Source organism: Rhinatrema bivittatum, chromosome 4, assembly GCF_901001135.1.
Source record: "Rhinatrema bivittatum chromosome 4, aRhiBiv1.1, whole genome shotgun sequence".
Taxonomy (NCBI): Eukaryota; Metazoa; Chordata; class Amphibia; order Gymnophiona; family Rhinatrematidae; genus Rhinatrema; species Rhinatrema bivittatum.
This window is the reverse complement of record NC_042618.1, coordinates 347,026,778-347,052,593: the sequence shown is the minus strand read 5'-3', so window position 1 is coordinate 347,052,593 and position 25,816 is coordinate 347,026,778. Positions and strand designations below refer to the sequence as shown.

The 25,816-nt window shown below is 44.0% G+C and overlaps 2 protein-coding genes across 6 annotated transcripts in view; one reads left to right on the top strand and one right to left on the bottom strand.

Annotated features, from left to right (window-relative positions):
• The window catches only part of UTP18 (UTP18 small subunit processome component), a 130,481-nt gene extending 113,783 nt beyond the window's left edge, over positions 1 to 16,698 (bottom strand). The window contains 2 exon segments of the mRNA XM_029600668.1: positions 14,798 to 14,931; positions 15,987 to 16,698. Coding sequence (XP_029456528.1) covers positions 14,798 to 14,931; positions 15,987 to 16,208 — 356 coding nt within the window. The 5' untranslated portion in view covers positions 16,209 to 16,698.
• MBTD1 (mbt domain containing 1) overlaps positions 15,856 to 25,816 on the top strand; it is a 241,653-nt gene continuing 231,692 nt past the window's right edge. Inside the window, exons 1-4 of one of the 5 annotated variants that reach the window (XM_029600665.1) lie at positions 15,856 to 15,944; positions 17,864 to 17,910; positions 20,278 to 20,476; positions 21,915 to 22,048. In XM_029600665.1, coding sequence (XP_029456525.1) covers positions 20,323 to 20,476; positions 21,915 to 22,048 — 288 coding nt within the window. In that variant the 5' untranslated portion in view covers positions 15,856 to 15,944; positions 17,864 to 17,910; positions 20,278 to 20,322. Of the gene's footprint in view, positions 15,945 to 17,057; positions 17,143 to 17,239; positions 17,290 to 17,863; positions 17,911 to 20,277; positions 20,477 to 21,914; positions 22,049 to 25,816 lie in introns of those variants that run through there. The other 4 variants (XM_029600664.1, XM_029600666.1, XM_029600662.1 and 1 more) reach the window with 4 other exon arrangements.

Here is a 25,816-nt window from a genome sequence, read left to right as displayed (position 1 = left end):
CAGCCAGAAAGGGGGAGTGCCTAGACCACCAGTATTGCCCCAAAAGAGAAGCAGGTCACCGGGAAGGGAAGCCTAGGCTGAATAATCAAGGGGCAAGCCCTGCTAGGACCCCATAAGAGCAAGGAGACAGAACTGTCTCCGTCAAAGCAGAGATTTTGAATGCAAACAGAGAAATTTTGCTTAAAGAATTTGGATCCTTTTTTTTTTTTTTTTTTTTTATTTAAAACGGATAAGTAATACTTGCTTGATCTTGAAAAAATTATGAGAAGAAAACCTCACAGGAAAAGAGAAAATTGAGGAAGAAAGGGAACTGCAGGTTTAGCTCCCTGCATCTGCTGGAGACAGAGAAATACTGAAGGGATGCAGTGAAGGCTCTGTCCTGATATAGGATACCCTTTCAGTTTTTCTCTTGTCTCCATCTGCTGGACAGGAGGCTCAACCCACTGTCTGGACTGATCCAGGTACATACAGGGAACCCATGCTATACTTACATGATATTAGTTCCATATTAGGAGCTACCACCCAGGAAAGATATCTAGGCGTCATAGTGAAAACTGTCAGCTCAGTGGGCTGTGGCAGTCAAAAAAGCAAACAATGTTAGAAATTATTAGGAAGGGAATGGTGAATAAAATGTAGAATGTCATAATGCCTCTCTATCGCTCCATGGTGAGACCGTACCTTGAATACTGTGTAAAATTCTAGTCGCTGCATCTCAAAAAAAATATAGTTGTGATGGAGAAGGTTCAGAGAAGGGTGACCAAAATGATAAAGGGGATGGAACAGCTCCCTTAAGAGGAAAGGCTGTTCAGCTTGGAGAAGAGATGGCTGAGGGGGGCTATGATAGAGATGTTTAAACTCACAAGAGGTCTAGAACGGGTAAACGTGAATCTGTTATTTACTCTTTCGGATAATAGAAGGACTAAGGGGCACTCCATGAAGTTAGCATGTAGCACATTTAAAACTAGTCTGAGAAAATTCCTTTTCACTCAACGCACAACTAAACTCTGGAATTTGTTGCCAGGGGATGTGATTAGTGCAGTTAGTGTAGCTGGGTTTTAAAAAGTGTTGGGTAGGTGTGGAGTCAAGATGGCCGCTTGCATGTAGCGTTGACTCAGAGCTCCCGTGGAGAATTTCCTTGTAAATGCTTATTTCTCGACTTAATATGCCTCCAAAGAGAAAGGGGAAACTGAGGACTTACCCCTCCAGCTCCTCAGTGCCCCCGGGACAAAAGACCATCGATGAGTGTGCTCGCGTTCACAAAAAGCGGGAGGAGCCGTGCCCCGCTGACGAAACAGGCAAGGAAGCAACCGTCTCGTCTGGGGAACTATCTTTGAGCCCCCCCACTCCTAGGATACCACAAGCAACGATGTTCAGCCCTCCGGAGGAAGCTGTAACAGAGACACCCAGAGCAATTTGCTCAGGAGAGCCCGTGGAGGGCACAGAAACTGGAGGCTTGGACCAAGGGAGTTCCAGCTTACAAGGAGAGCAGACAGCTTTAATATCGGTGAACATTGTGCAGCCTGGAGAAGCCAGTAATGGTAAGGCTGTTTTGATTCCCACTTCAAATGTTTCTTTGTTATTAACACCGACTATGGAACAACAACAAGCTGAGTTAACCCTTCCTAGCAAACCCGCGGTGGTAACAATGGACTCCTTATGGGAATTGATGGCCCAGCAAAATTTAGCCCTCCAAGGCTGTATGAATCAAATTTCTCAAATTTCTTTGAAACTGGAAATGGTTACTCAGAATCACGATAAAAGAATCAAGGAACAGTCAGATAAAATGCAATTATTCGAAACCCAGATGAAAGATGCAGAGAGTACAAACGGCTACAATACAAGGCTGTATTGCTTTAAATAGAAAAACAGAGTTGCTGGAAAACAGGCTGAGAAGGCTTAATTTAAGGCTGTTAAACTTCCCCAAAATATTGGGAGAGCAACCAGGATTAACTCTGCGAAGATATCTAAATGAAATATTAAAAATTCCCTTTGAAAGTATACCAGCATTTAATAAGGTCTACTTCTTGCCATTCACTCGGATGAGAGAAGGGACGAGACAGAATCAAATGGACCTGGAAAATCTCACCGACTTTTTAGAATCATCTGCAGTAGAGATCATAGAGAGAGCTACTTTATTGATTTCTTTTACCTATGAACAAGATATGAATGTGATAATGAAGAATTATTTCCAGAACATGGGGGAAAAATTTATGGGCCAATTTGTTCAGATCTTCCCTGATCTGGCAAGAAGTACACAAGAAAGGAGAAAGGGTTTCCTGACATTTCGAAAGGAGACCAGAGAGATGGGGGCTACATACCAACGTAGATACCCATGTAAATGTATTATTAAGTATGGTAGTAATACATGTGTGTTTACGACTCCTGAACAACTGAAACTGTGGCTCAATTCCCATAAAAGGGCGATGAGAACATCATCGCCTGTTGAAGGTCCAATAACCTAGGTAAATTAAAATGGTGAATGGTAGCAAGTTAAGGGCAGTTTCTTATGTTTATCTCTGTAAAATATAAAGAGAAATCATAGCTTCCTTAGTTTCTAAGTACCCACCCCCCTCCAGTTATATAGGGGACTATAGAAATAATGCATTTTTTCTTTGAAAGTTATACTGATTGTATTAAATATTGTTCTTTCTTTTCTGTACAAAGATGGATATGCTTTGTAATTATTAAAAATATCAATAAATAAAAAATTAAAAATAAAAAAAAGGTTTGGGTAAGTTCTTGGAGAAGTCCATTATCTGCTATTTATCAAGTTGACTTAGAAAATAGCCACTGATATTACTAGCATCAGTAGCATGGGATATACTTAATTTTTGGGTACTTGCCAGGTACTTGTAGCCTGGTTTGGCCACTGTTGGAAACAGGATGCTGGGCTTGATGGACCCTTGGTCTGACCCAGTATGGCATGTTCTTATTTTCTTATGTTATTGGGCATCTATAATGGCAGATGAAATATAATGTGGACAAGTGCAAAGTGATGCATATAGAGAAAAATAACCCTTGCTGTAGTTACACAATGTTAAGAACATAAGAAATTGCCATGCTGGGGCAGACCACGGGTCCATCAAGTCCAGCATCCTGTTTCCAACAGAGGCCAAAACCAGGCCACAAGAACCTGGTCCATTTTACAACCCAAGAAAAGGATCTGGGCATCATAGTGGATAATACATTGAAACAGTCATCTTAGTGTGCTGTGGCAGTCAAAAAAGCAAACAAGAATACAACACAAGAACACAAGAAATGCCATACTGGGTCAGACCAAGGGTCCATCAAGCCCAGTATCCTGTCTCCAACAGTGCCCAGTCCAAGTCACAAGTATCTGGCAAGTGCCCAAACATTAGATAGATCTCAAGCTACTATTGCTTATTAATTAATAGCAGTTTATGGATTTTTCCACTAGAAACTTATCCAAATCTTTTTTTAAACCCACTTATACTAACTGCTGTAACCACATCCTCTGGCAATGAATTCCAGAGCTTAACTATGGAATGGTGAATAAGACGGAGAAGGTCATAATGCCTCTGTATCACTCCATGGCAAGACCATACCTTGAATACTGTGTACAATTCTGGTCACTGCGTCTCAAAAAGATATAGTTGTACTGGAGCAAATGCAGAGAAGGGTGAAAAAATGATAAAGGGCATGGAACAGCTCCCCTATGAGGAAAGGCTAAAGAGGTTAGGGCTGTTCAGTTGGAGAAGAGAATGCCAAGGGGGATATGATAAATGTTTACAAAATCATGAAAGGACTTGAATGGGTAAATGTGAAATGGTTATTTACTCTTTCAGATAATAGGACTAAGGGGCACTCAATGACATTAGCAAGTAGCACATGTAAAACAAATAGGAAAAAATTATTTTTCACTCAACACACACTTAAGCTCTGGCATTCGTTTCCAGAGGATGTGGTTAAGGCAGCTAGTGTTGCTGGCTTTAAAAAAAAAAAAAAAAAAAAAAAGAAGATTTGGATAGGTTCCTGGAGGAGAAGTCCATTAACTGCTATTGATTAATAGGGACTAGACCCTACTTGTTGCCAGCATTCATAGCATGGTATCTATTCATGTTTGGGTACTTGCCAGGTTCTTGTGACTTGGATTGGCCAATGTTGGAGACAGGATACTGGGCTTGATGGACCTTTGGTCTGACCCAGTATGGCATATTTTATGTTCTTAACCCACTGCCACCAATTCTTATCTTCTTAATACAGGCAGGTCCCATACCAATTTGGCCAGGACTGGCCAATTCTATGGCAAGGGATGAATTTTGCTTCAAAAGTGTGCATTAGGCATGAAAACTCTGTAAAAACACTATCATGAAAGACCAACTAAAATATATTCCACAAAAAGTGGAAACAATTGTCTACCAGTATGGTTAAATGGTGCAGTGAAAAAGGCTATTAAAGCCAAAAAAAAGCATCTTTTAAAAAATAGAAAGCAGGACCTAATGAGGAAAACAAAAATAATCACTGCCAACATTTTCTCCTAGGAATTCTGTGCCACTGCACAATGCAGAATTTGCATAGACTTGCCCACTTGTGCATAATTTTATAATTTGAACACAGATTTATTCCTAGGAGCAATGTTGGGTCCTGGCAGGACATGGTAGCAGGCCAGTGCATGGGACTCTGCTGAGCAGAAGGCGGCAGTCTCCTTCATGGCAGCATTGTTTCTTTCTTTTCCATATTGTCCCCACTGTTCAGGCACTTCCTTTACCTTCCCAAACCCCAACTCAGTCACTGCCATGGTCCTGGACTTCTGCTGCTGCAGGCACTAGCAGATTGGTCCGGCATGGAGGCAAGTACTAACTGGTCAGGAAGCTGGCCTTCTTCAGAGGGATTTTTTTTTTTTTTTTTTTAAAAGCTGTCCCACAGCCTCTCTTCTTTTCATGGCTTGGAATAGTGATGACTGAGGCCAGCAGGCTTAAAGGGGGCAGCATCCCCAACAGAGGACCGAAGTGAAGGTGGAGGAGGGAAGGAGATTTCAGTCTGTTGCTAAGAAGGTTGAATGAGCCTGGGGTGTGAGACAGAGAGAGTGCAGAGGTTGGGTGTTGAGCCTGGGGTGAGTGAGAAGGAAAAGACCCAAGGGTGGGTGTTGATTGTGGGTTGGCAAGGGCGGAAAGAGCACAATGGGAGGTGAATGTTGACCGTAGAGAGCAGAAGTGGGTGTTGATCCTAGGATGAGGGAGAGATGAACAAGTTGAAAAGGTTTGAACGTGGAGTGAGTGAAAGAGCATGGGGTAGAAGAGAGGGAGAACAAGCTGGATGGGAAACAGAGCACTGGAGGTTTAGCCTAGTGAGTAGATGTGGTTTGGGGAGAAAGATAGGGAAGAAGGGGAGAATGAGCTCATGACAGAAAGGTATGGAGAAGAACAGGAAGCCTGAGAAAGAGGTTAGACCTTAGAATGTGTTTTTACAGTACCTCTAGAGGGAAACCTGCATAAAAATGTAAATTCTGCATCTTTGCTTTTTAAATTATTACTCAGACAAATATCATGCTATTTTGATAAATACCATATTTTTCGCTCCATAAGACGCACCTGACCATAAGACGCACCTAGGGTTCAGAGGGGGAAAATCTTTTTTAAAAAATGGTGTGCTAAACCGGCTCAGTTCCCGGGCGTCTGTGCGTCTTGTGAAGCGATGGGTGTGCATACAATTTTTTTTGTCCCCGTTTCATTTTTGGGTCTGGGGAGGGCCATTTTGGTCCACTCCCCGGATCGGAAAACCTTTATCATACTATTTTGTGAAAACAAAAAAAAACAAACAACTTACCCCAAACCCTTTAAATTTAATTAACCACAACTCCACACCCTCCTGAACCCCCCCCCCCGTCCCTCAAGACTTGCTAAGAGTCCCTGGTGGTCCAGCGGGGGTGTCAGGAGAGTGGGGGGTTGTAGTTAAATTTTTTTTTTTTATATTCGCTCCATTAGACGTAGACATTTTCCCCCCCACTTTTGGGGAAATAAAATGTGCGTCTTATGGAGAGAAAAATACAGTATATGCAGAATTTTTTAAATATTGTGCACAGAATTTTAAATTTTGTTGGGCAAAATACCCCAGGAGTAAAAATTAGATGTAAAACATTAATAAAGTAGACCAAGAGAGAATTTGAGGTAGGACTTGCCAAAAAGGTAAAAGCTCATTAAACCTTTCAGTACATTAAAAAAACAAAAAAAAAAAAAACCAAAACCTGGTTGAGGGAGTCAGTTAGGCCATTAGATGACCAGGATCAAAAAGGAGAGCTCAGGGAAGATAAGACCATAGCAAAAAAACTAAATGAATTTTTTCCTTTGGTCTTTATTGAGGGCAATGCTGGGAGATACCCATATTTGAACCATTCTTTGCAGGTGGTGATTCAGAAAAACAAACATGGCAAATTAAGAAAAGGTGCTCAAGCAAACTGACAAACTAAATAGCAACAAATCACCAGGACCTGACAGTATTCAGGCCAGGGTTCTAAAGGAATGCAAATATGAAATTGCAGACCTGCTATGATAATCTGTAACCCAGTGGTATTTGCTCCTAGACCTCAAGGGCCACAAAACAGGTCAGACTTTCAGGATATCACTAATGAACATGCATGAGAGATTTGCATGCACACTGCCTCCATTATATACAAATCTATCTCCAGGATACTCAGATATTCTGGAAACTGGAGGAGTGAATACCACTGCTGTAACCTATCATTCAAATCTATACTTGACTGAATGGTAATAAATCTAATGAGCAGCTTTCCCACTTTTGTCAGGTACACAACATTTCAGCGGACATGAGGGCTGGGAAGACTCTATTCGAGGGATACTGCTCTGACCCGCATAAGCATAAGGGTCTGCTATCTAAAATATACAAACTATTAAACACTAAATGTATGGATATACCCTCACATATTAAGGCTTGGAATAGTGATCTTAGTAGACAGGTCGATGAGAGCAGATATCTCTCAATGTAAGTAAAGCATCTGTCTCATCAACACTTATAGAGAATGGGTATAAATTGCTATACCGTTGGTATATAACACCTGAGCGTTTGAGGAAAATGATACCTAATCATGAGGGACTCTGCTGGAGGGGTTGTAATACCCGGGGTACCTTTTTACATATGTGGTGGGAGGGTGATTGTATTAAAACATTGTGGAAGCAGCTGGAACATTGGCTTGCGACAGTTTTGGAGACTTCAGTGAGCCTCTCGCTGGCAGGCGCATTGTTGAACACTCCTCTGAATGGTGACTCATCTATAATATCAGAGTTCTGTGTCCAAGCGTGTATAGCAACAAGGATGGAAATCGCGAAGGCATGGAAGGATAGAAATGGACCAACATTTGCAGCAGTGCTACATAGACTGGATCACCTCTGCACAATGTATCGCATCACAGCTGACAAGCACAAAAGGACAGAGAAATACCACCAGACCTGGGACTCATATCTCTGCTGGAGAAATACTTGGGATTCATAGATCACTGGTCCAAGCAGTACAGGGGCTACACATGACACACACACTCAAGAGCACTTTAAGTACTTTTAATGTTTCCAAAACTTTATTATTCAGGTTTTTGTTACATTGGATTGTTGTTGACACTTTTTGCCTTTCATTGGTTTCTGATTTACATGAATGGGAGGGAAGGGGACTCCATTGGGAGATAATTGCAAAAACATTGTGGTGTTTATGTGTATGGAGCTACAGATTGTTTGCTGTATTTCGAGTTTTGAACACCAATAAAACTGTAAAAACAAAAAAAAACAAAAAAAATCTAATGAATTTTCAAAAAGGGTTCCAAGGATGACCCAGCTAACTAGAGACCAGGGAGCCTGACATCAATGCCAGGTAAAAAGGTGGAAGCTATTGTTAAGAACCAAATTAATGGTCATATGGATAAACGTGGCTTAATGAGGAACAGCCAGCAAGGATTTGGCAAAAGGGACATTGCATCTTAAAAACCTATTAGAATTCTTTAAATGTGTGAATAAGCATGTGGATAAAAGGTGAGGCAATCGAGTACAGGAAAATTGGTTCTTATCTGCTAATTTTCATTCCTGTAGTACCACAGATCAGGCCAGACTCCTGGGTTTTGCCTCCTTTCCAGCAGATGGAGGCAGAGAAAGTTTTACAGGCACCACCTCTTAACCCAGTGTGCTACCTGCATCTCTTCAGTATTAATCTGTACCCAAGCAGAAAACTCCAATAAGCATTAAACCTTAACGAGCAGAGGAAAGGAAGGAAACTATTACAATTTAAGGAACAGTATCAAATAGAAAAACCTGTGCCACTCTTCAAATTTTCACAAAGAATCAAAAACAGAGATCAAGCGCAGTCTCTCCATGCTTCTTCACTCCCCCGGGTGGGCTACTGGACTGATCTGTGGTACTACAGGAATGAAAATTAGCAGGTAAGAACCAATTTTTCTTTCCCTATAGGTACCCAGATCAGTCCAGACTCCTGGGATGTACCAAAGCTTCTCTAACCGGGGTGGGACCGCGAGAGTCCCGTTCGAAGGATGCTTTCCCCGAAATTGCCAACATCCAAGACCTGGACGTCCAACCGGTAGTGTCTGGCAAAGGTATGCAATGATTTCCAAGTGGCGGCCCTGCAAATCTCTTGCGGTGACACCCACTAACATTCCACCCAGGAGGCTGCCTGGAAACGGGTCGAATGAGCCTTTAACCCCTCCAGGACGACCAAAGGATATGTAAACAGAACCAATTGCTTCCTTCAGCCCCCTTGCTATAGTAGCCTTAGAGGCTTTCTGGCCTTTCCTGGCACCACTCCAGAGCATGAAAAAGTGATCTGATAATCTAAAGCCATTAGTGACCTTCAAATACCACAGGAGAGCTCACCGAACATCCAGACGTCTCAGCTCTTTGGCGTGAGGTAAACTGGCCTCTATATTCGGAAATGTCAGAAGCTCCACTGACTAGTTCAAATGAAACGTCTACACCACCTTCAGTAAGAAGGAAGGAACCGTCCACAAAGAAACCCCCAAGTGCGTTATCCGAAGAAAAAGATCTGTGCAGAATAGGGCTTGTAGTTCCGAGACTCGTCTGGCGGAACAAACTGCTACTAAGACCACCACCTTCAGAGTGAGATCTTTAAGAGAAGGTCTTGAGAGGTTCGAAAGGCGAGACGCACATGCTTTTAAAGGACAAGACTGAAGTTCGGGGGGGGAGGGGGGGGAGAAACAAATCCGGATGCGCGGCCAGACTGGCCCTATGAACCTTGCCTTGTCAATAGCCAAGAGTAGAAACTTGGACCCGCAGGGAACTAAGACAGGCCCCTTCATCACACCCTTCTGCATGAAAGCCAGGATCTGCACCACCGATGCTATGCGAGGGTCCACGCCTTGCTCTGTATACCAAGACTCGAAGAACCTCCAGACCCTGACATAGGCCATGGAAGTAGAGGGCTTTCAAGATCTCAACAGCATTGAAATCACATCTTCCAGGTATCCTTACTTCCTCAATGTCCTCCTCTCAAAAGCCAAGCCGCCAGACAAAAAAGTGATCCGCTTGATCTAAAAATATAGGACCTTGCCGGAGAAGGTTGGGTAGATGGCCCAGTCTCAGGGGGCCATCCATTGCTAGGTTGACCAGATCCATGGCCAGTTCGGAGCGATGAGAATCACTCTTCCTGGGTGTAGCTCTATTCTTCTTAGAACTTTGCCCACTAGAGGCCATAGAGGGAACACATAACCAGAACCTCGTAAGGCCAAGGCAGAACTATGGCATCGACTCCTTCCACCCTGTATTCCCTTCTGCGATTGAAGAAGTACGAGGCCTTGGTGTTCTTCTGTGTTGCCATCAGGTCCATCTGAGGAATTCCCCATCTGCGCGAGATGAGTGTCATTGCCTCCTCAGATAGCTCCCACTCTCCTGGATCCAGTTACTAGCGGCTGAGGAAATCCGCCTAAATGTTGTCTGAGACCACTATGTGCGATGCTGCCAACATGGCCAAGTGTTGTTCCGCCCAGGCCATCAGCAGTTCCTTTTCCAGAGTCACTGCTTTGCTCCTGGTACCTCCCTGGCAATTGATGTAGGGCACCATTGTCACATTGTCTGAGAGGACTCAGACCGAGCGGTTCTGCAAAAGAGGGAGAAACTCCAAAAGCGCTAATCGCACAACCCTCATTTCCAGACGGTTGATAGACCAGGAGGCTTCTTCCTCCAACCACTGTCCCTGCACTGATCGGGACCGCCCCCCAACCAGAGAGGCTGGCGTTTGTCGTCACCACTATCCACTGTGGCAGCTCAAGATCCATGTCACACTCCAAAAGGGCCCGGCACAGCCACCACTAGAGACTGGATCTGGCAGACTCCATAAGCTGCAGGGGGAAGATGGAACTGCTCAGACCTGGGATCCCACCTGGAAAGTAGAGCTTTCTGAAGCGGTCACATATAAGCAAACGCCCATGGGACTAATTCTAAGGCTGAGGCCATGGAGCCTAGAACCTGTAAGTAATCCCAATCCATGGGGATCTGCATGTTCAGAAACCTCTGAACTTGTGACAGTAGCTTGGTAGTTCGCTCCTCCAAGAGAAAAACTTTTCCGGCATGGGTAACGAACCTCGCGCCCAAGAACTCCAGGACCTGAGAGGGCAAGAGATGGCTCTTGGCTAGATTGACCACCTAGCCCAAGGATCTTAAGCAACTCACTACCAAGTCTACAGCTTGACAAAGGTCCTGTCACTTCGCCCGAATGAGCCAGTCGTCCATGTAAGGATGAACCATTATCCCCTGTCTTCAGAGCGCTGCCACCACCACCACTATGACTTTGGTGAAGGTCCTCGGCATTGTGGCTAGGCCAAAGGGTAGAGCATGAAACTGGAAATGCTCTCCAAGGATCTTGAATTTGAGATATCTCTGGTGATCCTGACAAATTCCGATGTGCAGATACGCTTCCGTGAGGTCGAGGGATGAAAGGAATATTCCACTGCGCACCGCTACTATGACTGACCTCAGTGTTTCCATCCGGAATCCCGAGTGCCATGTTCACCTTCTGTATGTCCAGGATGGGCCGAAAAGTCCCCTCTTTCTTTGGGTAGACAAAATAAATGGAATAACATCCCATTCCCTCTCCTCCAGAGGGACGGGGACAATGGTCCCCCAACATCCTTAGCCTCCAGATGGACTGGCGAATGACTACTTTGTCATGGACGTGCAGGAGGTCAGCTGCCTCCCGATGGTGGGTGTCAAGGAGTGGGCCAGCCATTCCTCATTGTGAGGATTTTGGCCCACTTGGCCCTTGGCCTGATCCGTCCCGACTGGTCCTAAGGTTACAAAAGGCCTGGGACCAGGTCTGAGACCTCCCCAAAGTCTGCCTCTGGCCTGCACTTGGAGCCCTGCTCTGATGACAGCGTCTTTGGTTCCGAAATAGAGAATGGACTGGTTGAAACCCCCTTGGATCGTTTAGGCCAGTCTTCCAGCAACTTATGCACCTTATCCCCCAAATGCTTGATCAGCTGCTCCAGATCTGCTCCAAAGAAAAGCTTGCCTTTGAAGGGGGAAGGCTCCCAGCTTTGTTTTTGAAGAAACATCCGCCGACCAGTTGTTTAACCATAAGTGTCTCCTGGCCGAAACTAATGACACCATGGTCCTGGAAGAGGTGTGGATAAGGTCATACAAGGCATCCACCCTGTAAGCAACCACTGCTTCCAAGCGCTCTGCTTGCTTCGACTCCCCAGGTGACAGATCCTTGGCACTCTGAAGATGCTGCACCCATTTCAATCTAGCATGGAGCATGAAGCTACTACATACAGCAGCCCGGATGGCCAGGGCAGACACCTCAAAAGTCCACTTGAGATGAACCTCTAGCTTTCTGTCTTGCAAGTCCTTCAAGGTTGCCGCACTGGCGACTGGGATCATGATCCTCTTCGTGACCGCGGACATGGAGGCATCCACCTTCGGCACCCTGAGCAGCTCTAATGTATCTTCGGGCAAAGGATATGAACTTATCCATAGTCCTACTGACCTTTAAGCCAGTCTCAGGAGTGTCCCACTCTCGAACTACCAGCTGCTTCACTGTCCAGTGAAAAGGGAACATAGTGGTCTGACCTCTCAAACCATCCATAACTGGATCCTCCCGTAGGAGCTCAATTCCAGCTCCACTAGGACATGGAGGTATGAGGGGGCCAAGTTCCTCCCTCTGAAACAAATGAACTAATCTGGGATCATCGCCCTCCATAGAAGGCAGTGCCCCAGGATCTTGTCCCTCGGGGTCCTGTACTGCCTTGGGTGAAAGGTCATCCGGGGAATCATAAGGGGGAGACCCCGGAACTGGGTCCTCCGAAGAAAGGGGTCCCGATGGCTCAGATTCTTTGGCCCTTTTTGTGGGGGGACCTCCAGATGGGCCTCTTCCAGAAGGGCCAACTCGCTTAGCCCCCTGGGCTAAAAAGGCCTGGTGCATCAACAAAAACTCCAGGGAGAAGTAAGGGAACTGTGGCTCATCCCCCTCCATGGGATCCACATTTTCCACCAGTCCCTCCAGGGCTCCTCTGGGCCAACGACAGTGTCTGAGAGAGATCCCCTCTCCCCGCTGTTCTCTCATCCATAAGCGCAAAGGAACTCAAAATGGCCGCCGTTCTCATGCTCACCGGGAACGGATCGGCCTCACCAGCATAAGCAGAGCACGATGGCCACAATTCGCACAGCTGTGCGAGTTCCGGCATGGTCTCCCAATATGAGCCCTCCCCACCAAGGAGACAACAGGAACAAGTGCCTGCCCACGAGAGCCAAGAAAAGATCTCCCCACAAGAGGGACAGGGCTCGAATGCAGCATGGTGCAGAGATGCAGGCTGCGCCTAAGAGGGATCCCCAGCTAAAAATACCTTTCAATGTCTTCCCCCTGCTGCCTGGAAGCACAGAGAGCAAGGTTGGCCTGGAGTTGAAGACTGAAGGTTCCCCGATCTGTCTTTTTTTTTTTTTTTTTTAAATAACTTTACAACATTGAAAGAGACAGCAAATACTTCCCTGTGGGCAGAATGGCAGAGGCTCTCCAGAACACTTCGCTGGGAGCAGAGGGAGCCAGTCCCCTGGCTATCACTCTAGCGCACCAGCCTGAGCAAATTTGGGGTCCCCAACCCCTGCTCATTGAGGCCTTCAACCAGGAGGGATGGTCCCCCCAGGACTTAACCTCCTGGGAGACACTATGCTCTCTAGCCTGAAAGAAGAAATCCTCTAGTTTGGGCTAGGTATAGAACTGCAGGTTTTGTACCCCCTCCATCTGCTGGAAACAGAGAAATACTGAAGAGATGCAGGTGGCACACTGGGTTAAGAGGCAGTGCCTGCAAAACTTTCTCTGTCTCTATCTGCTGGAAGAGAGGCAAAACCCAGGAGTCTGGACTCAACTGGGTATGTACAGGGAACTGGATTTTTAGAAGGCATTTGATTACGTCCATCATGAACTACTCCTCAGAAAATCAAAAAGTCATTGGCTAGGAGAGCTGGTGATGCCATACTGTGAGTTAACAGATTATAAAATAGGAAATAAATAAAAAGGTGCAAATATAAATATAGGTAAACGGCAAGCTGAATGCTATAGTGCATCTGGATTTGACAAAGTTCTTCACGAGACTCTTCAGGAAATTAAAGTTAAGATACAAGGCAATGTTCTCTTATGGATTGGTAACTGGTTAAAAGATATGAGGAAAAAAAAAGGACTAAATGGTTAGATTTCCCAATGCAGAAAGATAATCCCTGGAGTGCCTCAGGGATCTACACTGGGACCATTGTAACTTATTCATTAATGATCTGGAAAAAGGAGCAACAAGTTAAAAAATTTGCAGATGACAAACATTCAAAGTAGTTAAAATACAAGCAGACTGTGAGGAACTGCCGAAGGATTGGATAAACTGGGCATCTAAATGACAAATGAAATTTAATGTTGCCAATTGCAAAATGATGTACCTACAGTTTAAATTATTTTTTCCTGTGTGCAAAATGCTGTGTTCTTTATTAGGAGTAACCACCCAGAAAAAGGAACTTGAACACATTAGAATTCTCGATTCAACGTGTGGCAGCAGTAAAAAAAAAAAAAAAAAAAAAAAGTTAGAAATTATTCAAAAAGCAATGGAAAATAGAAATATGAATACCATAATGCCTCTGTGTAAGCTCTATAGTGCGACTGCACTAAGTATTGTGTGCAATTCTGGTCGCCCCATCTCAAGATATAGCAGATCTAGAAATGGTTCAGAGATCAAAAATAATAAGGATGTAACAGCTTTCTTACTAAGAAAGGCTAAACAGGTTACAACTCTTCAGTATGGAGAAGAGGCAACTGAAAAGGGATGTGATAGCGTTTATAAAGTCGAGTGGTACAGAACAAGTTGATAGGGAACACTTATTTACCCTAATAGTACAAGGATTAGGGGACACCATGAAACTAGCAAGTAAATTAAAAACATGGACAAAAAAATCAATGCATAATCAAGCTGTAGAATTTGTTGCACGATGATATGGTCAAGGCATCTAGCATAGCTGGGTTTAAAAGGGATTTGGAAAAGTCCATGAACAATTATTAACAAGGTGGACACAGGGAAAACCACTTATTCCCATGAGTGAACAAGGAATTGAATTCTACCAGATACTTCCTAATGAGCCAGATTGGCCACGGTCAGAAACAGGATTCTGGGCTTGATGGTTCTTTGGTTTGACCCAGCAAGGCACATTTTGTATTCTTGTAATCAAAGATGGCCTAGCATAATGATGTTGATCCACAATGATTTTTCAAATATGAATTCACAGCTGCAGTTCTATCACTGCTGCGCTACACACATACAATAATTATATTAGCTTACAATTCCTCAGCTTCATCTTCTTCATCCACCCAAGCAGGTTTCTTCAAGGGAGGGGTAAGATCATTTGTTTCATCATCCACTTCAGAGTGACTGGAATCCTCACCCAAAAGATTTATATCCTTCATATCTCCAGCCTAAAAATATTGCACTATGATGAACACCAATATTACCAATTATGCAAAAATATAAGCATGCCATGGGCATAAAAATGGTTTAGTCATTTTACAATATTTTCTGCTTAAAGTTAGGGAATACAAGCAAATATTACTTTCCTCAAATTTTAATTAGTCAAGTCAGCACAAAAATAAATGTTTGTTGCATACAAATAGCAAGCAATATTTTCGTTTTCAGATATGAATGTTTTACCTCAGCAATCACTATTACTCTTAACAATATGTCATGTTTTCATCCCAGATTGGTTACCATAAAATTCTGAGCCTTGAGGAAAAATATCTAGGCATCATTTTATAACATTTTCTAGACAGGAATCTGGATACCTGGAGTCAGTATTTCAAATGTTTGCTTCCATGCCCACAGGCATTTCAAAATTCCTGCTTCTGTACACAGAATGGTAGTCTAAGGTACTCTGATATGCTAAAATCCAGATCAAATGCTTAACCTCTGTTCTACTTTCTGCTCAGTTTCATGTTCTTCCTTAAATTAGATCCCTAGCTAAGACTGAAGCCAGAGAAGCTTCTGTGGCTTTTCTTGTGTGCTCCTTATGTTGTCTGCATGGTAAGACATTGTATGTAGACTTTTGTGAGGCCCTTAATTTACAAATTGGGGGTTATTTCAATTTTTGTTTCTGTACTATGTAAACCTGTACTGAGATATGCTAGACTTATTCACAGTTTACTGAATGACAAGTTTCACCTCAATTTTACGCCAGAAACGGTGCCCATGGCTGCAAGGACACGAGGCAGTCCGAGCTGAAGAGCATGGCAATTATCTGATGACAGCGGCTGCCGACGGCACTATTGCGATTACACAAGACGGAATGTAACGAAAGTTCTAAGAAGTCGGTTTGACTTTATAACTGTCCTCAAACACACGCCGAAGCAACCCTCCCGCGAGAATCGCAAAATGTTCCCCATCAGAGCCAGCACTGCTTCTCTAGAACAATACCCGAGTCCGTGAGGTGGCCAAGGTATGACTAACACAAACAAAATATAATAAATACGGCTCTTACAGCAAGGCCTCCCGCGAGCCTCCCCACCAGCTCCTCCTCGGCGCCGAACACCAGCTCCTCCAGGAACTTCTCCGCCTCGCCTTTCTCGGCCAGCTGCTGCAGGTGCTTCACCCTCCGCGCCTCCTCCATCTCCCGCCGGCGCGGATCCGCCTCCTGTACGCCGCTCTTCGCCTTCTCTTTCCCTCGCCTCCTCTTGCGCGGGGTCCCGGACGCGGGCAACATCTTCTCGCTGGCAGCCGGCGGGGCAACCGTAAAGCCCGGTTTATTTGGCACCTGCCGAAGAGGCAGGAGAGGGAGAAGGAACACCTGTTACCAAACAATTAAAAAAATAAATAAGCGCGGGAATCCGTTGATTGAGCGTCTATCGTATCTCCTGCTCCTTCGGTACCTAATGAACACAGCCTCCTCCTTCCCTCCAGTGATGCTTTCTCTCTCATAGACACACGCCTCCAGCATGGGCAAGCGACCACTTCCTGTCACCTTTGCACTCTGAGCGGAATCTCCCACTCTTGTTTCGGTATGGGGAGAAACCAGAGAACGTATTATTCAATAGTACGCATTAGAAAACCCTAAATCAGCAAAAAGATCAGCGGATCCAGCAATGCACGGGCCAATTTAACACATCCACGCGTAATGCGCCATTTAATGCGCTTTATATGTTTTTCCTTGTAGTCTATTCTTTGCACCATTAACCTCTCTTGAGTTACCACTAATATTAAAGACTTTGTCAACGCCCCGCCCCCACCCACTCAGCTCCCTACGGCGGCCGAGAGGGCCCCGGAAAGGGTCGAGTCTGGGTGGGCGTGGGTATGACGGCACGGCCGACCGCACCAATCACAGCACCACAGGGTCCTAGGCGGCGCAGGCGCAATGCGGATATGATAATTTTGTTGATATTTTGAAGGAGTTACATTTTGCTTTCTTCCCCACGGTTCCTTTTTTTGTGTTTCTTTCTTTTCTTGTGTTATTTTCACTTTCAGTTTATTCTTTATTTTTTGTCTCCGGCGGTGCCGCTGCGGTGGAGGGGAGGGAGAGGTGGTGGGGTGGGGGGAGTGTCTGGGTTTACCAGCGAGGAGAGGGAAGGCGGTGAGGCGGGAGGGGGGAGGGAGAGAAGCGGCTCCTTCATGAAGAGCTGATGGAAAAGGCGAAGGATTTGGTGAGTGAAGAAGTAATTGCTTTTGTGAGGTGGGCTCCTCGGCTTCCTTTGTTTGTTGTCATTGCTGAAACCTTAGCATCGAGGCCTGCTCTGCACACACAGCCCTCTTTTCTCCTTTTCCTTTATCTCTCTAATAACTTTTACCTTGTAAGTAGGACCCTTGCCTTTAATTAGAAATTATTGTATTTTCCTTTTCTTTCCCTCCCGCCGCCTCAGCCTGAGCGGAGGCGAGGGAAAGAAAAGGAGTCCTTGTGATCATGCCTAGTCTCTGTCTCTTGCAGTGCCGCATGCTGCTAGAGTTAAAGTAGATCCAGAATCTGCAGCAAAAAAAAAAAACCCCAAACTGTTCTCATTATTATTGTAAACCTCTGGCACAGCAGCCTTTGCAGGGTTTGGAAGTTGCAGAGGCGCTGCTGAGCCGTACCGAAGGGAAGCGTGGTTTTCCCTTACCCCTGGGGCTTTTAACAAGGGAGAGAGATGACGGGTTTTGCTGGACAATTGGGGATTTACGGAGTGAAATTTACTTGATTTTCTTTCTTTTTTTTTTGGGGGGGGGGGGGGTACGGTAGTTTTAAGTATATGATGTAGCAATTGCCCCAGAAACTTGAAAATCCAGTCAGTGCAGGTTCAAGGAGGAAATGTTTCAAGTAAATTGTAGCGCACATGTATGCACATACGGGGTGCTTACCATGTTTTGTTTTGTTTTTTAATTTCTTTGCAGTTTTCATGAACATGCTGAATTATAATTGCATTTTTGTGGAACGTTAGGTGAGATTACTATTTTTCTTTATTTTATATGTTTTTTTGCTGGAATGTCTTAAATTGGAAGAAAACAGTTTTTACTCTCCCTTGTGTTAGCTGTGCAAGGGTTCTCAAGTTTGGCTAAAGGCATTGTGAAAAACGTGAGGAAGAACTTAAGTTTAGTTGACAGCACTTGAAAATATTTATAAATGCCTGAGATCATTTGTGTGAGTAAGGAATTGCTAAAGCACAGATGGTTAGATCAACTAGGACTTCATCGTTCATTATTACCAAAAATTTCTTAGCATCCCACTACAAAACCTTGATTACAAAAACCTTGTATATAAAAATACCTTCCGATGGAATTAAGACTCTGTTTTAAATGTTATGGGTAGCAGTTATTTAAAAGGTGTTGTGCATCTATTCAGTTATTGCTCTCAGAGTCTATAGAGGACTATGTTTATGCTTTTTGTAAATACATTCTCCTCTGAAATATCAAAACATGCTGCTCTTGCAATGCCCTTAGGCCCTTATTCCCCAAGGCTTTGCTCCCAATATTGTATTTTTGAATTTTAACTGTAAACCATTGTGAAGGCATGTCTGATGTAACGGTGTAGAAATGCTAATAAACTAAACCAAACCTCATAGGGGATAAGGGGGAAAGCTTAGTGCAGGGATTCACCAACTCTGGGTCTTAAGAGCCACAAACAGGCCTGGTTTTCATGATATCTATTATGTATATGCATGAGATAGATTTGCATACACTGGAGGCAGTACATGCAAATGTATCTTGCACATATTCATTAATGATATCCTGAAAAACAGATCTGCTTGTGGCTCTTGAGGACTATAGTTGTCCACCAGTGAATTAGGCACTTAGTGTTCTTATGTATCTGTCAAAATTAAAATGATCTATAATAGCAGTAAATGTTTCCCCAACTCATTTTAGAATCAGATTTTAAGAGCCAAAAGATGATGGTGAGGATGCAGTTATGTTGTGCTGCTGTGCTTTACATAGTTGTAATATCAGAAAATAGTTACCATACATATATTATTGTTCTGCAGTTATTGTTCAGTGCTTAAAAAATTGCACTGTGTATTTAGAACAATAAAATTAATCTGCAGTGTGAATGATGGAAGTATTTACAGTGCAGTTAGCAGATTGCATAATTCTAAACTACGGTATTATTTTCATGCCACACAAGATGTTACTTTGTCAAACACCCTGTATACAGTGGAAGGCTTTAATGGGGTACCCTACAATTACAGTCACAATATAAGGCTGCCTTGCATGTTATAAAATGGTTACTGTAGGTAATTTTTCATATTATGCCCTTACATGCTGTCTAAACACTAGGGAGAAATATTCATTGCTATTAGATACTTCCAGATTTTTTTTTTGAGCTGGTAAGGAAGCTACACCCATCCTAAGACTTTATAGAACTAGCTTCCTGAGAAATGTTATGTAGTTGTATATTAATGACCAAAAACAAAAATAAGAGGGAAAACCACAATTTTCCAAAAAATAAACTTATTTTATAAGAAAATTTTACTTAATAAACTTCTATTAGCTTATGAAGGGATTGACAGTAGCAGAAATAATCATGCAACAATTATAATCTGCTCACTCTCGCCCGTGAGCAGAATAGCATTTATATCATTACAGAAGACTGGGATTCCTCACAGTTAAGTTCTGGAGCCTTCAGTTAGGCTTCCTTATCCTTCAAACCTGGTTCATTTAAAAAATATAATTTCTGAAGCTATGGTGTTGTATCAAGCATGTTTGCATTCCTAACCTCCTCTGCTTTCAGATAGCACTAGCCATGTGTAACTCACCTGAATTCAAGAAGAAAGACAGCATTTTGAATAGGAAGATTGATAGCAGTAAGGGCCTATTAATTGTCAGACAGTCCCTATATGGGTCACCAGTCTTTCAAAACATTAGAGGAAAGCTTGTCTATTGCAAAGCAAGTTTCTGATCTAACCCCAAGAACTCTTCATATGTTGAAAAAAGTTCTGTCAGCTTGAGTCCAACCTATGTTTTAAAAAATGATAGGGCGACATAATTCACAAGATCATCTGACCTGAGCAAATCGAATAAATGAGGTGTTTTTTAAGTCACATTGTTATTGACCACGCTAGCTAATTAATATATAAGAGAAAATAAAGATTTTGTCTTGTTTCCTTCAGCAAAATCCAGCAACTACCTGAATCAAATGATGCAACAAATAAGTTTGTTTCCTTACTGTAGTTCAGTATAGGCCTATTCTGTTTGCTTGCAGAAAGCGATTACTCTTCTCTGGTTAGGATTCTGGGGAGAAAATTTACTTAGCATTAAAAAGTCTAAATTCAGTAAACCTGTATTCTATGTTTTGTAATTGATTTTTTTCAAAGACTGAGCATTCTTCGCAATCAAGGAAGAGACGTGATTCATTCGGAATGTTTGACGGATATGATAGTTGCAGTGAGGACACCAGCAGCAGCTCCAGCTCTGATGAGAGTGAAGAAGAAGTTGCTCCTTTGCCATCCAGCCTCCCGATAATCAAGAATAATGGACAAGTGTATACATACCCAGATGGCAAATCTGGCATGGGTAAGTACACTGTCTTGAGTCTAGTTTTAAAAAAAGATCTTGATATTACAGTAACATAGTACATGATAGCAAATACAGATCAAAAGGCCCATCTTGTCTGCCCAGCAGTGATTTTATACACATTTATCTAAAGTAGATCAAATTCCCACATGGAACCCAACCGTCTTTGCCTTTATGTCCCCTTTAGAGTTGGTTTCCCCATGCCATCCAGAAAGCACAATGCAATCATATTACTGCTGCCCTGGGCTGCATCTGTCGTTCGGTGAAGGCTGTGGTTCCCTCATTACCATTCTCTTGCCACCTTGGATCTTCTATCCATGCTTTTTTGAAGTTTGCCAATGTCATTGTCATCACTACGTCCTCTGGGGAGCATTTCAGGCATCCCCCACCCTCTCCATGAAAATACCTCCTGATATATATATTACTTTTGCAGGAAATAGAAATGTCTCTGCAGATTCTCTGTGTTTTCTAGGCCAGAATAAGACAAGATGGTTAGATTTTCAGGATGCCCATACTGAATATGCATACGATGCATTTGCGTACATTGCTTCAACTGCATGCAAATTCATCTTACGCATATTCATTATGCATATCCTGAAAACATGACTGATTTACAGCATTTGAGGACCAGAGTTGCCTACCCTGTCCTAGAGGAAAGTATTCAGCATTTTTAGAGAGAGAAAGGTGCTCACATTACAAGTGTGCAAGGAAATCAAAAGTTTGATGTAAATGCAGATGGACATAAAGAGTGAAAGGATAGTGGTAAGAACCCAAGAATGCATGTTAAATCATTAATGAAAGAACAGGTAAGGGGAAGAGAAAGTAAGACCACAAGAAATGCCATGTTGGGTCAGACCGATTGTCCATCGTGCCCAGCATCCTGTCTCTGACAGTGGCCAATCCGGGTCACTTGGAAGTACCCAGCAGATCTTAATGGGGAGGGCCGTTCTCTACTGCTTGCTCCCGGAAATAAGAGATGGCAATTTCTACAACTAAATGGCTAATAATTGTTAATTGACTTGTCCAAACCTTTTTCCAACCTAGCTATATTATTAAATTTAATTACATCTTCCAGCAACAAATTCCACAACTTATTTGTGTACTGATTGAAAGAAAGCAAGGAATCCAGAACCAACGAGGAAATAAAATAGAGTGAGAAGTGATTACAGATTGCAGCAAAATATGGGCCAGTAAAGCAGAAGACAGAGCAATAAAAAAGCAGAGTAGCAGCATAAAAATTAGGTCTAAAGGGCGAGCTGATAAGAGCAGTGGAAACATGAGTGGAGGAGGACATGGAAAGGGTACAGTGGTTTGGTGCGCTATATTTCCCTTTTGTTTTTTTCACATTTAATTGGATAGTAGTTTTTTAAGTGCAATTCTAAATTACATTATATTTTTAATTCCCATTGTCTTTATTTCCTCTTCCCTTTCCTGTTAGCCACTTGTGAGATGTGTGGGATGGTTGGTGTCAGGGATGCATTTTACTCCAAAACGAAGCGTTTCTGCAGCGTTTCTTGTTCAAGAAGTTATTCCTCAAACTCCAAGAAAGCAAGCATTCTGGCAAGGCTTCAGGTAATATACATAACCCCTTAACTTTATTTTTTTAATATTCATTTTACCTGTACAATTAAAGTATGCAGATAATCCTAGCTGCAATATCTATATGCTTCTAGAGTTATTCCTTATTGGGTCTGTCCTTTTTCTGTGGTGTATATTTATACCTAGTCCTACTATTTTTCCCGTCGATAAGCAGGGTGAATGAGCCCTGCTGTCTGGGACGTCCCTCCGGAGCGGCTCGAAGTGGAAACTTCTCTCCAGATATACAGAGCTTTGCTCTGTGTGCCTGCGCGGGGTTCCCAAATGACTGCCCTGCTGTCCTCAGTTCTGTTTTTTCCCGCACAGCTCACAGACGTGGATCCTCTCCTCTTGCGCCTTTCTTTCTTTCTACCTCTCTTCACTCCAGTAAACCCTCAAAAGCACTTTTAAGGGCTACCTATGGCTCCCAAGACCCCAGGATTCAAGTATTGCCAATGTGGCAAAGTTATGTCCATCACAGATGGGCATAACTATTGCTACTTGTGCCTGGAGCCGGACCGTGACCAAACATCCTGCCGCGACTGTGGTAGGATGTCACCTAGGGCTCAGTGGCAATGAGCGGAGACGATTGCCAGGCTCCAAGATTATGAGGGAGCCTCTTTGGGCTCATATGCCCCAACTCATCGATCCACCTGCCCAAAAAAATGGTGGCACCGAAGCGAGCATTGTCGTTGGAGCTGACCTCCAAAAAACAGGGCCAGGTAGGAAAGTCCCCCAGAGATCCTGGAGGTAAGGGCACTGGTGATAAACCCACAAAAAACCCCAGTGCGTCGAACAAAACAGCACTGCATGGATTCATGCCCATCGACACAGGAAGCATAGAAACCGGAGCACATTGCAGTATGGCACACGATGCAAGTTCTGGAGTGGTGAACGGCAAATGGCACTCGACTCAAGCCAGACCACAACACCGACACATGCTTCATCGATGCAAGCGTCGAAAGAGAAATCACCCTTGGTACAAAAGGTGAAAGACAAATCGCACCACCATAAGTTGATGCACTTGACGCAGAAAAAGCATGTGTCGCAGCAGATCAAACACCAGGATGGGGGCTCTCAATCGCAGTGGCATCCTGACCCTCAGGTAGTCTTCATCCCAAGCAAATTCGGGGAATTAGACACTTCCGATGTGACATGCAGGTCTCTGAGGACTCCTCTGCCACCTCTTCTGGTGGCAGTGTCCATACAGGTCTTTCCAAAGTCTCTAAACAGAAGTGGAGACAACCTTAGCTCCAAGAGCCATTGGTGAAGAGATGAAAGTCTCACCATAAAGACCAGGGCCAATTGTAACACGTCAGGGGGCCAGATTCTTCAGTTCTTCTGGCAGCGACACCCTCCTTCAAGACAAGGAAATTCATCGGTCAGGAAAGGAGGGAAATGCATCTCCACCTCCACAGAAAAGAAAATACTGTCCTTCCCGTCCTCAGATAGGTGGCACAGCCTTGCAGGCCATGTCTCAAATATCGAATATTCTTCAATCCTTTTTCGCTTCTTACCAACTAGTCACTACCCTTGGCCATCTTCTAGTCCCTCAGAAGAGACTTTGTCGTCACGATCATTCCCTTCTTCTCCTCCACAGGAGTTTGAAGCAGAGGAGGACAGTCGTTGTGACCTAAGTCCAACAGCCTCGGAACCTGACAAGGAACCTGTAGACTCCCCTCCAACTTCACCAGGTACATTGTCTGGCATAACATTGGACCCTTCTGAAGAGCCACCGGAGCTGTCCTCAACTCCAGAAGACCTTTCTTATTCCAAGTTCATTGAAAAAGTGGGCTCCTCAAAGGTGAAAACCAAAAGTTGCTGGATCCAAGATCGGAGGTTCATGGGATTCTTAGAATCTTCGACGTTCCATCAGAACCAACTGCGCTCCCTTCTCATGCAGTTCTGGACATAGTAATGGACAAATCGTGGGAATCTCCTTTCCCTGTACGTACCTGGATCAGTCCAGACGGCGGGTTATGCCTCCCAGCAGATGGAGACAGAGAAAAACTTGAAGGGCGCCCTCTCTTAACCTGGTGCGCCCTCTGTGTCCCTTCAGTATTTCTCTGTCTTTAGCAGATGAAGGTTTCAGAATCTGCAGTTTCCAATTAAAAAAAAAAAAAAAAAAAAGAGATGAGGATAGAAAGTTAGGATAAGAATTGTCTTCATTCCTACTAAGTTAATTGATTATTTTGAATGGATCAAGCTTAGAAAAAAAAATATAAAATTATCAGTTTCTTTGTCAGGCAATTTGGAACTTGCATTGAGAACTGGCATTGAGTTTCAAGGTCTCAGGGTAACTGATAAGTCCTGGGACACTTTTGATAGATTTCCTGGCTTGCAGGGGTGTAAGCTGGTGGTCCAGCCTCTCCCGCTGCACGACAACATACTGCCCTGAGATGCCGCATTCCTCTGGGCAGCACTAGCACAGAACTATTATCTTCCTTCCAGCTTGTTGCAAGCTTCCAAGTTCTCTTCCCCTGTTGATTGTAACTTTGACTTATTCCTACCTATTGTTATCTTCGTTCACTTGAATAGTTACTCCAGTTATACCCCTTGTTTAAATGTAAACCGATCTGATATGGTTATTTACTATGAAGGTCGGTATATAAAACTGTTAAAACAATAAATAAATAAATAAATAAATAAATAGACATTCCTCTGCTTGTTTAAAAAAAAAAAAAGCAAGGTTGTCTCTTTTTTTTTTTTTGGGGGGGTGGGGGGCGAAGGTATATAGTAGCTCTTACCCGCTCCTGCCAGGCTCCGGGGATGTTCCTGTCAGCTTCTTGACTTTTCTCCTTCCCCCATGCTGCGATCTTCACGATGTTCAGCATGTGGGGAGCCCGGGATAAGGCTCTCCTGCGAGGGCACTTGCACGAGGTGCCTCCCCGGCGGGGAGGGTTCCTCGAGGGCAGCCGAACGACTCAACTCGCACTCTCAGGCGCGCCTTCTCTATGGGGGGGTCGGCCCCGTTCCCGTTGAATACGGGAACGGCAGCCATTTTGATATCAGATTCGGCTGCTGCAACACAGCCAAATGGCAATGCAGACGCCGGCCTTTCTCCCTCACCACCTGTTTTGACTCCGGTTAACCCTCCAGCCTCTGGGGCAGATTCGGGAGACAATCCAGTCAATTCTCCTCAGTGGCCTAATCCCTCTCAATCTTTTTCAACTGATTTCGTGCTGTTATTGCATAAGGCTTACCTGGCCAGTCTTAATCAGCAAGAGGATTCAGCTTCAGACCCCCCCTCCCCCTAAAGTGATCAGGTTGGTTGATACTCAGGATGCTGCAGGGGTGTCTCAGGGGTACTCATGGGTTCGGGTGGTTCCCAATCCTGTACTCCCTGGACCTTCTCCTATTGGTCCTCCCACACCTAACTTGCTTGATCAGGACCAAGATGATCCTGTTTCTTACTTGCAGGTAGAAGGGAATGATCCCAGGGTCTTACGTCTCTTTCAGAGAGATGAGCTAGACCCTCTCATTCCCCATGTCCTGGCGGAATTAGATATTGATGCGCCGCAGGACCCACCAGGCACCAGTGCAGGGACCATGAAGGGGGATCCCGTTCTTGCAGGGCTACGTCCACCAGCAAAAACTTTTCCTTTTCACCCCATGCTACTACAATTGTTGTCCAGAGAATGGGATTCTCCGGAAGCTAGTCTGCGGGTAGGAAGGGCTATGGACAAGCTCTACCCTTTCCCTGAGGAGTATATAGAGCTCCTCTAGGTACCCAAGGTAGATACGTCAGTGTCGGCTGTCACGAAG